This window comes from Dermacentor albipictus, chromosome 5 (assembly GCF_038994185.2).
Source record: "Dermacentor albipictus isolate Rhodes 1998 colony chromosome 5, USDA_Dalb.pri_finalv2, whole genome shotgun sequence".
Taxonomy (NCBI): domain Eukaryota; kingdom Metazoa; phylum Arthropoda; class Arachnida; order Ixodida; family Ixodidae; genus Dermacentor; species Dermacentor albipictus.
This window is the reverse complement of record NC_091825.1, coordinates 39,551,637-39,569,597: the sequence shown is the minus strand read 5'-3', so window position 1 is coordinate 39,569,597 and position 17,961 is coordinate 39,551,637. Positions and strand designations below refer to the sequence as shown.

Here is a 17,961-nt window from a genome sequence, read left to right as displayed (position 1 = left end):
TGGGACTGCGAGGTTTCGCCGTCAATGCTCCGCGCCCGCAGCGAGGTGAACGCCCTCGCGTTATCGCCGACTACCTCGCCGCTACTCAGTGGAGCTCTCGACGACCGTCGCGTTCGCCATCACCAGGCCGCTACCTGTCGCCGCAGCGCCGACCATACACTGGCCCGGCCCGGGGCCGGTCAGCGAGCCCGTATCCGGAAAACTAAAAGCAGCAACCGATGGAGGTGCGGTTGCTGTTCGTCGAACTGACGAAGATCCTCCGCCGCCGACGAAGACGACGAAGCAACCATCTCGACGACCTAATGACGACACGCCGCCGTCCCGACGAAGTCAGGAAGCCAAGACTACACCGACGAAGGACGACTTGACGATGCGACGTTCAAGCTTCAGTTTAACACGACGCAGCCGTGATCCGACGCCAAGACCCAACTGCAACGCCAGACAAAGAACCACCGACCTCGACGTGCTTCTCGACGGACACGCCGTTACCGCCTTAGTGGACACAGGGGCTGATTACTCCGTCATGAGTGGACACATCGCCGCCCAGTTGAAGAAGGTTAACACTGCATGGGAAGGCTCTCAATTTCGCACCGCAGGAGGACACCTCATCACGCCGACTGGAATCTGCACGGCAAGAATAACCATTCATGACCGAACTTACCCTGCCACTTTCGTTATCCTCCAACAGTGTTCACGAGACGTCATTCTCGGTATGGACTTCCTGAACCAACACGGCGCAATCATCGACCTGAAGTCACAGTCAATAACGCTGTCGGAAGATAAAGCGATACCGCCGGAGAGCCCTCGTAGTCACCATGCCTTGAGTGTGCTCGAAAATCAAGTGAGCATCCCGCCTCACTCCAGCATTATTATTTCCGTCGGCACTGAAACACCCGCTGACATAGAAAGCGTCATCGAGGGCGACCAACATCTACTGCTCGACCGTGAAATTTGCGTCGCAAGAGGGATCGCTCGACTTCACGGTGGGCAGGTGGAAGTTATGCTCACCAACTTCAGCCAAGAGTTCAAGCACATCAACAAGGGCACGACAATCGCATACATCGAGGAAATTGTGGAAACCAGCAATGCCTTTGTCCTCTCGGATTCAGCCGCATCTACCCCGATGAGCATTGTCCCCGAACCAGACTTCGACGTGAATCCAAGTCTTCCTATGAGTAAGCAGCAACAGATCAGAAGTCTTCTCCGACGATACAAAGACTGCTTTTCGACGTCATCGAGGATTCGACAAACACCAGTTGCAAAGCATCGCATAATAACCGAAGAGAGCGCTCGACCACTCCGCCAGAGCCCTTACCTTACCTTACACGAGAACGTGAAGCTATTAGGCAACAAGTCGACGAAATGCTGCGCGACGACATCATCCAGCCGTCGAAAAACCCTTGGGCCTCTCCTGTAGTCCTGGTAAAGAAAAAGGACGGAACCCTACGCTTCTGCTTCGACTATCGTCGACTGAACAAGATCATGAAGAAGGATGTGTACCCCCTTCCACGGATAGACGACGCATTGGATCGGCTCTGCAACGCTAAATGCTTCTCATCGATGGACCTCAAGTCTGGCTACTGGCAAATAGAAGTCGACGAGAGAGATCGCGAAAAGACTGCCTTCATCACGCCAGACGGCCTCTACGAGTTCAAGGTCATGCCATTCGGACTGTGCTCGGCGCCTGCAACGTTTCAGCGCGTCATGGACACCGTGTTAGCCGGACTGAAGTGGCAGACGTGCCTTGTTTACCTGGATGACGTCGTTGTCTTCGCCGGAAATTTCGACGATCACCTTAGGCGGCTTGCGACGTGTTAGAAGCCATCAAGTCATCAGGGCTCACTCTGAAGCCGGAAAAGTGCCGCTTCGCTTACGATGAGCTTTTGTTCCTAGGCCACGTGATCAGCAAATCAGGAGTACGCCCCGACCCACAGAAGACAGCTGCCATCGCAAAGTTCCCGCAGCCAACCGACATGAAGGCAGTGCGCAGATTCCTTGGCATGTGTGCCTACTATAGGCTGTTTGTCAAGGTCTTTTCACGCATCGTTGAGCCGCTAACACATCTAACCAAATGTGATGTCGCGTTCAAGTGGGAAACGCCGCAGGCCAAGGCATTTCAAGAACTCAAACGACGCATGCAGTCACCGCCGGTACTTGCACACTTCGACGAGGACGCCGATACCGAAATCCACGCTGACGCCAGTAGCCCAGGCCTCGGTGCCGTCCTAGTCCAGAGGAAAGAGGGACTTGAAAGGGTGATATCGTATGCTAGCCGGTCGCTGTCAAAAGCGGAAAGCAACTATTCTACGACTGAAAAGGAATGCTCGCCATCATTTGGGCTATAGCTAAATTCCGCCCTTACCTCTATGGCAGGCCATTCAAAGTCGTCAGTGACCATCATGCATTGTGTTGGCTAGCTAACTTAAGGACCCTTCAGGACGGCTGGCGCGGTGGAGCCTCAGACTACAAGAATATGACGTCACGGTAATATACAAGTCCGGAAGAAAACACTCCGACGCCGACTGTTTATCGCGCGCCCCCATTGATCCCCCGCCGCAAGACGACGAGGACGACGACGCCTTCCTTGGGATAATAAGCGCGGAAGACTTCACTAAACAGCAACGAGCAGACCCGGAGCTAAAAGGTCTCGTCGAGTATTTGGAAGGGAACACCGACGTTGTCCCTAGGGCATTTAAGCGCGGGTTGTCGTTATTCACGCTACAAAACAACCTGCTCGTGAAGAAGAACTCCTCACCAGTCCGCGCCAGCTACCTTCTTGTTGTACCGTCAGCGCTGCGTCCAGAAATACTGCACGCCCTACACGACGATCAAACCGCTGGGTACCTCGAATTCTCCCGGACGCTGTTGAGAATACAGGAAAGGTATTACTGGCCGCGTCTGACCGCCGACGTCGCCCGTTACGTCAAGACATGCCGAGACTGTCAACGACGCAAGACACCACCGACAAGGCCAGCAGGACTACTACAGCCGATCGAACCTCCTCGCCGACCATTCCAGCAGATTGGGATGGATTTTTTGGGGCCGTTTCCGATATCAACATCCGGGAATAAGTGGATCATCGTGGCGACGGACTACCTCACCCGCTTTGCTGAAACTAAAGCTCTACCAAAAGGCAGCGCAGCCGAAGGGGCGAAATTTTTCGTCGAGAACATCCTGCTGCGACATGGTGCCCCAGAAGTCCTCATCACCGACAGAGGAACGGCTTTTACAGCAGAGCTCACCCAAGCCATTCTGCGGTATAGCCAGGCAAGCCGGAGGAGGACAACTGCCTACCATCCGCAGACGAATGGTCTCACGGAGCGCCTGAACAAGACCCTCGCCGACATGCTAGCAATGTACGTCGACGTCGAACACAAGACGTGGGACGCGGTCCTGCCGTACGTAACCTTTGCGTACAACACGGCGGTGCAATCAACAACACAGATCACGCCGTTCAAGCTGGTCTACGGCAGGAACCCGACGACGACGCTTGACGCCATGCTGCCGCACGTAACTGACGAAGAGAATGTTGACGTCGCTACCTATCTCCAGCGCGCCGAAGAAGCCACACAGCTCGCCCGCCTGCGAATCAAAAGCCAGCAGAGGACCGACAGCCGACACTACAACCTCCGACGACGCGGCGACCGTGTTTGGGTCTGGACCCCGATACGACGACGAGGACTCAGTGAGAAACTACTCCGACGATATTTCGGACCCTACAAGGTCATCCGACGTATTGGCGCACTGGACTATGAGGTCGTGCCAGACGGCATTTCGCATTCACAGCGGCGCCGCGCACGATCTTCAGATCGTGGTCCACGTGGTGCGCCTTAAACCCTTTTACGGACGCTGACGAACTTCGTTATTTTTGTTTTCTTTGCTACGAGTGCTTTTGTTTATTAACTTCGTTTGTTTGCAGCATCGGGTCGATGCTTTTTAAGAGGGGTATATACACGTGTACTTATCTTTATCGGGCAACCACGTTTCGCCGCTTAACAACTGTAATCGCACAGCGAGGGACGCGCCTGCATGTATCCGACGTTTCTGGAAAGTTATCGACGCTTCTATCCGCGTGTCTGTTGTCGCCGAACCTTGTGTTATCAGATTTCATCGCGTGACACGAATGGTGCAGAACTTTGTGGAAGACACGCGGGTCCCATCAGGTAATCTGGAACATTCGACGACTGATCTATAAAAGCCGACGCGCTTGACCCGCTGATCAGATTTTTCGATGATCGCCGACTGTGTTCGCCGCTATCGTTCTGCTTTAACCCTTTAAGGCGCCTTGTACACAATTGTGTACATTGTACTTCTGGTGTTTTTTTCGCGTTTAGGGCGCGCAATTTTCTATTAGGTTGGCTTTAGCACATTCCCAAACTTTAAACTGACAACCATGTGTATTTTGGGCACCATCTGTCGCATTTCGGTGGAGATGTTCATATCAAAACAAGAAATGGCGGACGCCGGAGCAGCAAAGAGCGGTGAGTGAAGTTCCTATTTTTTTAGAGCCGCTTTTTTTATTGTGGCAAGCGAAAAAAAAAATTAGACGCGCTTGTGCATCATATGAAGTACCGAGGAGTGATAATTTTATCCTTTATGAGGAGATGACCGAACGCTAACGCTCGCACGCGCATGTGTACACGATTGTGTACAAAGCGCCGTGGTCGCTGCAGAAATGAAGAACGCTGAGAGTTGGTTTGATTTTCTTTCCAGGTTTTTTGGCCATTCGTCGTTCTTTCTACAATGCAAATAAATATAAGAAAACCCAAAAGACAGCTGAAAGGCTTTTGGAGCTCATTGCTGATAAATGTTTCAGACGTTGGGGAAAGTGACGAAGAAGAAGCCACGTGCGAAGCGACCGACGCCTGCGTTGCAGCTGCGTTCACCAACCTCACAGAAGAGGAAGATGCTGCTGCAGGGGAAACGCAAGCTGAAGAAGTGGACACAGAGTGTTTTTTTCCTTTTGTGAACCTGGGTATCTGCAATTCTTGGCTGGACTACCACCGTGACAATCAAATGCTGCCTGGAGCGAAACTCCTATATTTGATGAATTTTCGCTTGCTTAATTAAGTCGGTACTACCCGAGAAAAAGCGTGGAAGGCCTTCTCTTGCAGAGATCCAAGCACCACAACCAAAGATAGGGCAAAAAAGCAAGCATATCGCTTCCTTGCACCGACGCGCACTACGACTCCTTTGACCATTGGTCCGAATCCCGCGCCCAGAAGGTGCGAATTAGGTGCAAGCTCGAGAAGTGCACACGAGGCCCCCGGATATTCTGCATGAAATGCGCCGTGCAACTGTGCCTGACGAAAGAGAGTAATTGCTTCCTCGCATTCCACCAGTGAATTTTGTGACCACCGAGGCGCTGTGTACACAATTGTGTACGATGTTGCAAATATTAAAGTTTCATGATAACTTTCAAGAATTCGATGCTTTTGTGTTTCTTAGGTCCCAAAAAGAATGTTTATAGATAAAAAGATTTTTTTTCTATGCATAATTGCAAGTGGCGCCTGAAAGGGTTAAGTGTAGCCTGTTTTGTGGGCACAGGTTCGCACAATAAAAGCTAGTTTTGTCTTTCACAGTACTGCTACTGTGTTCTTTCTTCACCGTCACTACCACGTGACAATATAGTTGAAGCGATTTGAAATGTCTTTCTTAAAATCTATAAAGGTGTCTTGCCGTCTATCTTTGTCCATCGCAAACACCTCTGAATTGCACCCTTCTTTTGTGCGATTTTTTGGAGAAAAACATCCCCAAGCTCTTTTTTCCAGCATTTATGGTGTTCCTGAGGCTTTGCAAGGTGATCTCTTTCCATGAGTACTTGATGCGCATGAAATTCTTTGATATTCCTTAATGAGCATTTCCGTGAAGGCTACCTTAGGAAGCTCCATGAACCCACCCTCTATATCAAACACCTGTAGGGCTAAGTAACTTTCCTTCGAAAATTCATTGGTGTCTAAAACCTGAAAGCTGGCATTGCTATGCAGCATTCTAGACATGAAGCAGTCCACGCGTTCTGAAAGGATCCTTCATGCATGTTCACTGTCTTTTGAGAAACCTTGCCTCTACCTATGCCTCATAAAAGGGTGGATTTGTGGTGCTTCCATAGTTAGTCCTCTCGTTAACAGCTCAATAAGTAGTATCATAGTATTTCCTGCAGTAGAATGCTCACGGAAATAACTAAGGAAGAAAGCATTGGCTTTCTTCCTTAGTTATTTCCTCTATGTTCCTCTTTAGTTCCTGTATGTGATGCGACGAAATTGCAAAGCCTCAACAATGACCCTTACTTCATGCGCGATTCGGAGAGCATCTCAGATTATCTTTCCATGTACGAGTATCCTCTGCAGCTACTATATAACTTTGCTACTGATGTCGGTCTTTTTTATTCCTTTCTGCCAAGTGAAGAATTTTTCAATGTCCGTGTAAAAATCGTTGACACTGATCCTGTCGCCATTCAAAATTGTACTGGTTCGGAAATTGGCTTTATAGATTTTTTTAATTTTACCTGTGCGCTACAGCAGTCGCTGTTAACCACAACCCCACCCTTCAAGCAGAGGAAGGGGGAGAAACATTTATAAAAACAAAAAAAGGACAAGCAGGTGTCTTTCTGTTTGTGCGGGAGGCGCCCTTATTCGAGGGCTCCTGCGGCTCTTGCTGTCTCCCGGGCCTACAGCACCAGTTGCAGCTGGTTAGGAGAGTGGGAACTTGTCAAGACGGCCACCCACTACTTGGGTGTGGGGTTGGGTATTTGCGGGGCCGCCTTCATGTTGGGGCACGCCCATGTGGTGTGATATCGGCAGGCGTGATCATTACAAAGGGGACATTTGTATGAATATAGTGTAGGGTGTATGGCGTGTAGTCTGCTTAAATTGGGGTATGTATTGGTTTGCAGTTGTCGCCTTCTTAAGGCGTCTTGACGGGACAGGGTCTTGTGTGGAGGTTGGTATTGTCGCCTGTTCAATCTGTGGTTGCAGTGTGGCGTTTTAGTATCCCTCTTCTGTGGCGCCCGGGAGGCATGAGTTCGGGCTACAGCGCGCGCACGCTGATTTCCACTGAGGGACTCGTATGCTGGAGTCCACACTATTTGAACGACCGGGAATTGGGAGGCTTGTTGGAAGAGTCGGTGGGCGATTGAAGATATCCTGCCCCTCGCCTAGCTACGGCAAACTGCCTGGGAGTCAGTAATAATTGTGACGTACTCGTTGGTCAGACTAGAGGTGATGGCCAAGGCGATAACTGTCTCCTCCGCTACGAGGGCGCTGCAGTGCGGACCGTCATCGAGACCACCTCTTCTAGGTTATAGTCGAGAACGCTGGCCGTCATGCCTGCTTTTCGGGGGTACTTCGCGGCATCTGTGTATAGTGTGGGGCGCAGACTGCCATATTTTGTCTCTAGAGCTTTTGCGCGGGCTTGGCGACGATCGGCATGAACTAGCGGGCATTCGTATTGGATCAAGTATTGCTCCAGTTTAAATATTTTCTTATTCAATCGCGACAAACATTTCCACATGCCTTGGCACAGCGTGCTCATCTAATATTTAACACCTTTCCAAATATGTTGATTATTACTGAGTTATCCTAAAGGCTGTGTGCCCTGGGCATTCTGAATAGCTTGTGAACCAAGTGCCTGGAGCTTTGGTTCTCGTAGCAAAAGGCTGAACTTCACGTCTGAGTTACCTGAAGAGGGGTGCCATGAGTTTCTCGACATTGGTATCATTTTTACTGTCCGTCAGGTCTAATATTCATACCATTCGCAGTCCAAAATGCCAGTCATTAGCTATATTTCGTCCCATTCCGGGATTCTGAAAGGGGTCTTGCACAAAACCTGCACAGACCTATTCTGAAAAAGTCTTGTTACCCTCAGGTTGCATGCAGCCTTCAGCTCGAAGTGTTAAAGCTGTACAATGCTGGCTTTCCTGCATTATTGTTGGCCTCTATAGAAGAATACTGACTAACGTTGCACGCTGAGCTTGTTGATATATCATGATAGAGACAAAAAGCGTAGCGCATCAGAACCAGGACAAAAGAAGAACACAGACGACACACGCGACACAAACATGTGTGCCAACTGTGTTCTTCTTTTGTCTTAGTTGTGATGTGCTACGCTTTTGCCTTCATCAAAATAGGAGGAAGGCAGCTGAATAAAGTGACTTTAGGGAGCCAGACATATGCCACAATGAGCTTGAACGCGAAAAAGCGCGGCCGTTGGTTCTGCCATACATTCATGACCTAACCAAAGGTCCGAAGAAGGTGGCTGATAAATACGCCATCCTTGTCAGTTTTTCGGCGCCTGGTAACATTGTACACATGCGCAACATCGCGAATAGTGCTGCTAAGGCAGGCTCTGCAACAAAGCGCACTACACGGTACACGAAGGGCAGTGCGGGTGTGATGCATAGGATCCCACTTTCAAGTGGAAAATGTTATGTCGGCCAGACCGGTCGGTGCGTCAGTGAAACTTTGAGAAAGCATCACACCACTTTTAATTCATTGGTAGTGGGTGGACATTTGACAGATTGCGGCAGGCTGTGCTCTTGGAAGTCTGAATTTCAAGTTATCGTATCCTGCGCAGCTTTCAGAAGCAAGCTAGGCAATTCTTCCAGTCGTAGCGTATTACCATCGAAACTGATAAATGTGCGATTACTCCTTTTCTGGCCTTGCATGAAAAGGAAAAGGCATATCTCGAGGGGCGCTAGTATTCTCTCGAGTGACAACTGCGCGTTCTGCATCTTTATGCTGCTTTCTGCGCTATACTTATGTTGCTGCTATTTTTGTCATTAACTACAGTTGATGGCTAGCGCCCGTCGATTCTATGTTTCGTAGTGGTCGCATGCCTTTGCACTTGTCATGATGTCCAAGGTCAGTTATCGCCAACAAGCGCTTACTTCGGCATCGATCAGAAGCACGTATTAACACGCTGTATAAGAATCCAAAAGAGTAGTACAATACTTACCGGAATTGACATGAATGGTAAGAATGTTGAGGTTCAAAACAATTCAAGCCTATTAATACTTACCAGATCATGAACAGCAGGTTGCCATTATCCCTCAAGAGAAAAGTGTATGATAGCTGTCATACCAGTAATCACCTACGGTGCAGAAACATGGAGGCTTACGAAAAGGGTTCTACTTAAATTGTGGACGACGCAACAAGCTATGGAAACAAGAATGATTGGTGTAACGTTAAGGGACAAGAAAAGAGCAGATTGAAAATCAATCAATTCAAACAAGCGATGATGTTCTTTTCTGCTGTCTTACTGGAAACTCGGTAAAGTGCGTCGATATCTGTCGATGAAATGCGGCATTCAACAACTTCAACAACAGTTTTCAAGATGACAGCGCAGTCTTCACCCTGTGTTAACGAATGCCTTTGATTTCAATGTTATTTAGCCGTCTGTATGGCTCCATACGTGCAATACTCCTGGCGAGCGCTTCATTGACGGCCCTCAAATGTTTGTTAGAATTTGCCAACCCATCGGACGTCGTCCGCACTTTCTAGACTTGGTCACTCAAGAATGGCTAACTGTCAGTCAGAGACGTAAGGCTGCCAAGACTCCGGTCATCAAGCTGTTTTGCGAATTATAGAAGCAAGGTCTTCAACAAGGTTATCAAGTTTAATGTTAAGCAATGATTCAATTTGCTCAACTTTCTTAGCCAGTTCAGCGTTTGAAGGCTTTTATATAGCGCAGGTAATAACTCCAGAAACACTAGTGAGCTGCCGCCGCAGGTAGATGCACAAATGGGAAAAAATAACGCAAAGAAACAACCTGCTGTAGAAAGGCAGATATTTAAAAGGCGTCCTACTTCCGGCAACTGCTACTCAGAAGAGGACCAAGTGGCTCACTGGTTCCTTTTTACATCCCCTTGAAGCCAGGCAGAGCAGGCGCAGTGGTACTCAGGGGGAAGTGAAATGAGGCAACATGTGCAGGCAGGAGAGCCGCAGTTGAGAGCCTTGTTGATCCTTTTTATTTCCCCCTGAAGCCAGAAAACGCAGGCGTAGTGACGCCTAGGGGAATGCACACTCAGGCAGAACGTGCAAACAGGCGTGCAGGTGCACGTGGAAGGCTGCGCAAGCAGATGAAAGCAGGAACCACGCAGCCGTCAGCACCGGTCTGCAGTGAAAAGGCAGACACTTAGAATACGTCTAAATGCCTCCAACTGCTGCTCAAAAGTTTATCAGATGCCACTGCTACTTCATAGGTCACCTATTATATTCACGCTTTCCCATACATTCGCCCATTAGCCTGCCACTCTGTATCCAACCATCCACCCATATCACGGGTCACCAGCAAAAGGGACGGACTGAAAGAGGACAACCTCATGAAAGCATTTCATGCCTTCTTCATCAGCCACGTAACCTACGCCACCCCCTTCCTCAACTGGAAGAAGACGCAGCTGACTAAAATTGACACACTAATCAGAACGGGATTGATAAAGGTCCTACGCCTCCCTAGAAACACTAGCACGGAATGACTCCTCCAACTGGGGCTACACAGTACGGCAACCGAACTCTTTGAGGCACAGCGAAACTCCCAAATTAGTCGGCTCTCGCTCACAAAGGTGGGCATCGAGATTTTACTAGAGGCAGGCGTACAGCCCCTCTTCATGCCACCAGAGAAGTCGCACATATGCACAAACGCCAAGAGATCGATAACCGTTGATCCCATCCCACGAAACATACAGCCGACCCACAACGAAGGGCGGAGAAAAGCGACAGCGAAGGCAATCCTTGACAATATAAAACGTAACGAAATGCAAGTCTTCATCGTTGACGCGGCCAGATATTGGAATCAAGGCGCATACGCGGTATCTGTGGTGGACGCCCATGGCTCACTCGTCAACGCAGCCACGATAGTTAGCAACTTCACTCACGAAGCAGAAGAAATGGCCATCATGGTGGCCCTTCGAAGCTGCAAAATAGCGTCAGTCATTTACTCGGACTCGAGAACAGCTATTAGAACCATCTCATCGGCCCTCCTCTCTAGGAAAGCAGCTACGGTTATCAACCCCATCTTCTTCCAAGAAACGGGAGGAGACAACCTCACGTCCCCACACATCACATGGTTCCCGGCCCACATGGGCAACATTACCGGACCTCCTGACTGTAATCCGAATGAGCGGGCACACCAACTGACGCGAGAGCTCACATTCCGCGTCTGCGGTCCGCCCCCTCGCTTCAACCCAGCCTGAAGGGGCCTAGACAACAAATACCCACTCGTATCATACCACGAAATCACTTCACATCATAGGTTATCACGAAGAATTGTTCCTCCTCCTCACGCAAAGCTCAAAAAAGCACAGGCCTTCACTTACAGACAGTTACAGACTAGGACATACATCACACCAACAACACCAAGCAGGATCAATCCTGACCTTCCTACTGAATGCCCACAATGCGGCCACGAATACAACAACTTCGAACAGATGCTCTGGCTGTGCCCTGCCAACGCGATCACGGACTTTCCCGACCAGCCTTTTTGGGACCCAGCGCTCAGAAGCACAGAGCTCATCGCTCACCTCAAGGCGCTCCAGAAGGCCCGGGCCGTCGCCGAAGGACACTATCTACCGGCTCACACCTGGGTGGAGCCGCCGGATTGATTTTCTTTCCCCTCAGGACCTAAATAAAGTTCTAACTCCTTCACTCACTCACCCAGTGCGCACACCATTCACCCAACATTTACATAACTCAGCCAGTATGTATCGCACTGCTCATCCAGCCCACCGACCATTCACCCTGCACATTCACCATTCACATACCGTGTACGAAGCCCACCCAGTATGCGTCCCACCATCCATACAGCACACCCACTATTCATTGAGCCCGTCCACCATTGAGACAAGTCACCCAGTATGTATGCCACCAATACCTTCCCCATATATCGCTGCACCCATCACCCACTCTGTATACCCGCGATATATTCGATCACACCCACCATGTTTTACCTCATGCCTAGCACATTTTCCATCATGTGAAGGATAAAATTAGTGAAAGTCAATGCTGCATTTTCAATAGGGCTTCCCGAGCAGAGAGCTCTGTGATGCGCAGCCTCAGTTTTCTCTTATGAAGCTGGTGGCACCACCACTTGGTGAAGCTTTCGCGTGCTCCCCATAAGTGTAGAAGCTGCGTATCTATGACTGGTGCACCCGGTCATGCGTATGTGATGATCTAGCCGCGTTCGCATTGCCTTCACCCAGTTGATGAGCGTGTCGGCTCAGGAAGTGGTGCTCGAGGATGCACAGAAGTTAAGCCAGTCCGTCAGTCGTGTCTGGCGTGCATCCCCAACAAAATATTTTGCATTAATTTGAGTAGCAATCATTAGGTGGTGTTAAGGTCATTAAGGGCTACGAACTCGTTTCCAAGGGAAGGAAAGCGTAGCAGGGGACGGCAGAAAGTAAGGTGGGCGGATGATATGAAGAAGTTTGCAGAGACAACATGGCCACAATTAGTACACGACCGGGGTAGTTGGACAAGTATGGGAGAGACCTTTGCCCTGCAGTGGGCGTAACCAGGCTGATGATGAAGAATATGATGATGATTATTATGATAACGATGATGGTGATGATGATGGTGATGATTGATTGAGTGAGTGAGTGAGTGAGTGAGTGAGTGAGTGAGTGAGTGAGTGAGTGAGTGAGTGAGTGAGTGAGTGAGTGAGTGAGTGAGTGATCACTGCCAAAGTGCTCGTAAAGTTGAAAGGGATGCAGGAGTGACAGCCACTATAAAGGGTAAGATCTGGGCGCGTGTTCCGAGAAACGCTTGTGCCAAGACGAGTTGGTGCCGATGGATCAGTAAGTATAGGGAGATTATGCTGCTGGATCAAAGTGTGGAGCTTGCGGCCTTTGAGTGAGTAATGAGTATATCCCCAAGTGGAATGAGGGGCGTGGAATGTCCTGGTCATCCAATGTAACGTGGAAAACCATATGCACGCTCCTGACTAGCGTAACTATTAAGTGGTTCTGATGGTGATCTTTAAGTGCAGCACATACTTCATATCCAATGAGAATAGGAATGGTGTAGGATACCTGAAGAAATAAGGCGTCTGGTGGCGAAATGCCTGTTTGAAGTTTCGTGCTGGAAGTGCTCCTGTGCTTCTTTCTGAAGCTAAGCCCACTCGACTGCCACACCATGCGTTGCGAACAGGCGCTTGGTGCGGCAGGTACATGCTCGTTACCTTTAGCCAAAACTGCTATTGGGGCTAACCTGACTGCATGAAATGCAGCTGCATCCCGCTAAGGAAAGGCGGTGCGCCCGTTTTGGTCAGCATGCTTCGAGTTCGGTGACAGTGTCTGTGAGTTTGTTATTTGGCTTCAAGGCCTGTAAGGTAATTCTCTGTCGAGGTTGGTTGCGCAATCTGTTGCTCGAGTAATGTGGTGAGATTTTCAAGGTGCTGCTCAAGCCAGGTGACGTGCTTTGCTATACTAGGCATACGGTCATCATCAGTAGGTTCAGGTATCTGCGTAGGGGGCTGCCTGTGAAATCGGCGTTGCACTGGTTGGGTAAGTCGAAGATGGTGGTGCTGGTGGGTTAGTTAAAGTAGCTAGGACTTGGGCATACATAGGGGTAGAAACAGAGGTTGAAACGGCAGACCAACCTAGGCAAGGCGGACGCACGGTGGTCTCTGACATGATCCTCGCACTCACAATTCTCGGAGGGTTGGCACTGGAAGATTGAAGTCAAGACTTGCTACGTGGCTCGTCGTTTCTCTTGGTTCTGGATTTGGATCATCGGCGAGGTGAGTCATGTGTCCTGCTCTTAAAGCGGCTGGGCGAACGGCACCGAACGGCAATGAGGGGAGTTGGATTTGCAAGAGGCCACGACTGATGAAAACGATGAATGTGGTGGGCGTGGCGCACGGCGGCAGATTGGGGTAGCTTGGTCAGTAGCTTTTTTTGCAGCCTGTAAACGTGAGCAGGCTGGATGTGTAGCTGGGTGAGCGCCGTTGCAGTTGGCGCCGTTCGGGATACATGGGTGAGGGGCATCGCGCAACGGCACAGCCTCAGCTTTGGTGGGGCATCAAATGTGTTGTGGCGCCGGGAAACATAAGCCCTGCTGCCGAATTAAAGTAAGATTGTGCATTTTTGTGCACGGGGATGGTGTGACTTGCAACTGTGTATTGCCCAGTAATAGGGCACGGTGTGGGGTATTGCTATGAAAAGTTGTAAGAGCTGTTGCTGCGTTTGATTTCATCCGGGCAGACAATATCGTGAAACCAGGGGCGTCCAGGCTGGCCAATAATTCTACTGCAGTCGTCTTGCCATCAATTCGGTGTACAATGCCCCACAGAAATTGTCTGGGGGTGCATGATAGATGGCGACTTCGTGGGAGGTGGTTTGAATGGTGACAGTAGTGAGCTGGGCCAGTTATTGGACTACAGAGTTCTCTACGGACACAAAAATAGCCCAGTTCTTGTCTTCCTGTATTCTGATGCGTTTTATTTGTAGTCATTGTCGGTGATGGAAGCGCCAACACGTACTCGAGGATTAAGATGGGCAGGTCGAAGGGTTGTGAGCATGAAGATTCCTTGCGGTCGCAATAGGACCATGCGGACAAAAGCCGCGAGGTGAAGCTTGTGGTAATTGTAGGCTTGTTGAACGGGGTGTCGTTCTCCCGATTCACAAGCCTCCAACCGTCAGAATCAGGCATGGACGCCACAAAGGCAAGCGTTAAAGAAAACCATACTCCGTTCTAGGCGGCAGTGATGAACGCTGAAGAAACGTTCGGCCGGAGAAGGTGCAGTGGGCAGGTGTGGGGAACGAACCCGACCTGCGAGGGTTTGCCACAGCTGCGGCGACCATCTTCAATGGTTCTGCAAGGGACCCAGGAAGGAGAGATGCAAGCTTGGCGAAAAGGGACCAGGTACCAAGAGGGCTCACGTGTTTAAGTCCAGGTGATGACAGCAAGCGAATGGTGGTATTCACATTACAAAGAATGCAAGGGTCGTCGTGTTAGGAGTGAAAACCGGTGGAGCATGAATATTATGCTTCCGGCAATAACTAACATACAGGCGCGTCTAGCACAAGGAAGAGCGCGTCTTAAAAGATTGCGGTGTTTTCTACCACGTTAGGTCAGGCTGAGGAGGGTAAAACATAAACACCTTATAAGCCACAGAGAGCGGAAGAAAAAATGACTCCGCGTTAGGTCAATTCGTGAACCATCGCACGCGTAATGCAATTCGCAGAATCGTTCCCAGCCTGCGGCAATTTGGTTTGTATCCACTTTGAATTCACTTAATTTATCATTTCTTTAATTAGATGGTAAGCACAAGTAATTTCCCTTGTGTTGTGTTTGATGTTTTGGTTGGCTTTTTATGATTCATAAGAATCGGGCCGCTTTGTGCAATTAGGAGACAAAGGTCTCCCTTATTACGTGTTTTAAAGCTACTTATATATGTTCCAGCTGCTACGACGAAGCGCTGAACGGCATGGTTAGCAGATTAGCGGTATGGCTAGCGGATGGCGAAGAAGCGGAGTCCGCACCGAGCAGTGGCGCTATTAATACCTTACAGAAGATGAACAAGCGCACTTATTTCTTCGCTCTAAAATATTCGTCCTGGTCCGGAACTCGAGACCAGGACCACCGTCTTTCCGGCCCAGCTGCTCTACCATTTAAACTAACCAGGCGGTTAGCAGATGGCAGGGCGAAGTCTAATTTATAGACAATTGGATGCAGATGCGAGAATTCCACGTTATTCTCGTAATGGAAGAATATCGGCAATATTCAGCGCCTAGTGAAAACTTAGATAACGTTAGATCCACGTTTAGTTGTCATACCAGAGCACACACACAGCTTCTCATCGGTAACGCTGCAGTGGATATATTGTAGGGGTGCACAACGCCCAATCGTCAGCTAGTAGGTAGAAGGCTGTTTATCCTCTCCCTACCAAGGAGCTTGAGCGTACCGTTGACAGTGTGTGCCTTTTCCTTTGTGAATTTCGCAGCCAAATCTCTAACTCTTCGTCCGCAACCCACGCATGCATTGTCGATAGCAGAGCAGCATGGCAACAGCGATGGTGGCAAGGGCGGCATGAATGAGTCTCGAACACTCTTAGAGCTGCTACGGCAATAAACATTTCACTGATTTAGTATCCTAAAAATTGGCCACAACATCTCACAATATTCCTCGTTTACAGATATTTCTTCACCTGGAGGACGTCGTAGCCATGTCAGACGCCGACGCCGATGGCCTGTTTGAGTGCGTGGAGGCTATCCGTTCAGACTATCAAATGGAACCGAAAATGGCAGCATACGTGTTCTTGTTCAAGGGGCACCACGGGACAGCAAAGTATTGAAATCAATCAACCCATCATTAATTATTTAGCACTTCAGAGAGCGGAGGGCATGCGAAGAAAAAGTTCGAGTGAGCTTGACTAGGCTTCTCAGCTTATTAGACTTCAGCAGCATGCAGTGGCAGTATACGTAATCTGCGTACATAAACATAAGCAAAGACAGATACAATAAACTTGTATACAATCATCGAAAAAAGGCGAAACCGGAGGAGAAACGCTACATGAAACAGAATTTTCAGATTTGAAATTCCAGATATGAGCTCTGCACGAAAAAAGCACCCTCACCTTACCCTCATTAAAGCATTTTCTTACTTTGATACTAAAGAATATTTAACAATGCATATTCTTTTCTGAATTCGCAGCAAGAACGTAAATATGCGTTTGAAATATATTAGCTTGCAAAGTTTGTTTCTAGAGGTTGGGCAAAAAAATTGATTACTCCAAAAATAACTGGAGGCTTGATATGTCTTTTGTGAGCTACCTCCTAAATACCTGTGGCAGTTAATCCCTCTACATTTCACACTATTTCAGAAAAAACGTCACTTTCCACGTAAAGCCAGGTGCCACTCCGGACAGAATCACCATGTATTTCGACAACCGTAAGTAAAGCCTGATAGGTCAATGGCACTTCCTGTCAACCTAGAATTCTTCTTCTTAGAGATAAGGATGGCATCAATAGCGCTAAAAGGAATGACTGACGTCCGAGGTAACAGTAGTAGTCATTTGCATTAGTGCCGGATATCAGAACACCTACTCTTAGGCAAAGTTACACCCTTTGGCTTGCCCCTTCTGCCACACAACAATAATCGTTATCTGCCTTGATGCGTTTCCTTTCTTTAACGCTGCGAGCCCGGAACTTTCCAGTAACGAACGGCACGCGCGTTATCAGAATGGGCATTCCAGAGGTTGTAAACTGTTCTATGCTAATAACGCGCGTGCCGTTCGTTACTGGAAAGTACCGGGCTCGCAGCGTTAACGAAAGGAAACACATCAAGGCAGATAGCGATTATAGTTGTGTGGCAGAAGGGGCAAACCAAAGGGTGTAACTTTGCCTAAGAGTGCCTTCTAATTTTTTGTTCAGCTAATCCAGCTAACACTCGGGAACACCATTTTTTCCATGGAGCTGCAACGAACTAAGATATGTATTCAAACTGTGTGTCCTCGAACAAGTTTTGTTAGGTATATTGGGCAACCTAATTAGAGCACATTTTGGTGCAAGAATAAATGGAAAAGGGTGACGTCTGCGTATTTCCCTTCTCCCGGGGAGCCATCGATAAATTCTTCTAGAAGCTGTATCATAGTTGACGCTATCCATGCTAGACATTGTTTCTATTTTCATGTAAAATAATAAATTTTCTCGTGTCCAAGAATGCTGGTTTCGCAGCTTGTCTGCATAGTGCTTGCAGCATCACTGAGACGGACCATAACGGGTGTAGTGCCATCAACAGGTGTACACACACACACACACACACACACACACACACACACACACACACACATATATATATATATATATATATATATATATATATATATATTTAAACGAGAAGAAAGGGAGTTAACCGAGGAGCCCAATTTTCATTAGTCATATCATAAGAAGCCAACAAACACTGACACCAAGGACAACATAGGGGAAAATACTTATGCTTAATAAATGAAATAAAGAAACGATAAATA

General features: G+C 48.8%; 1 protein-coding gene across 4 annotated transcripts in view; it reads left to right on the top strand.

Annotated features, from left to right (window-relative positions):
* The window catches only part of LOC135896857 (uncharacterized), a 102,837-nt gene that overhangs the window by 62,607 nt on the left and 22,269 nt on the right, over window positions 1-17,961 (top strand). For 2 of the 4 annotated variants that reach the window (XM_065425360.1, XM_065425359.1), the window contains exons 2-3: window positions 16,129-16,280; window positions 16,816-16,883. In XM_065425360.1, the coding sequence (XP_065281432.1) occupies window positions 16,129-16,280; window positions 16,816-16,883 (220 nt within the window). The remainder of the gene's footprint in view (window positions 1-16,128; window positions 16,281-16,815; window positions 16,884-17,961) is intronic. The other 2 variants (XM_065425361.1, XR_010562833.1) reach the window with 2 other exon arrangements.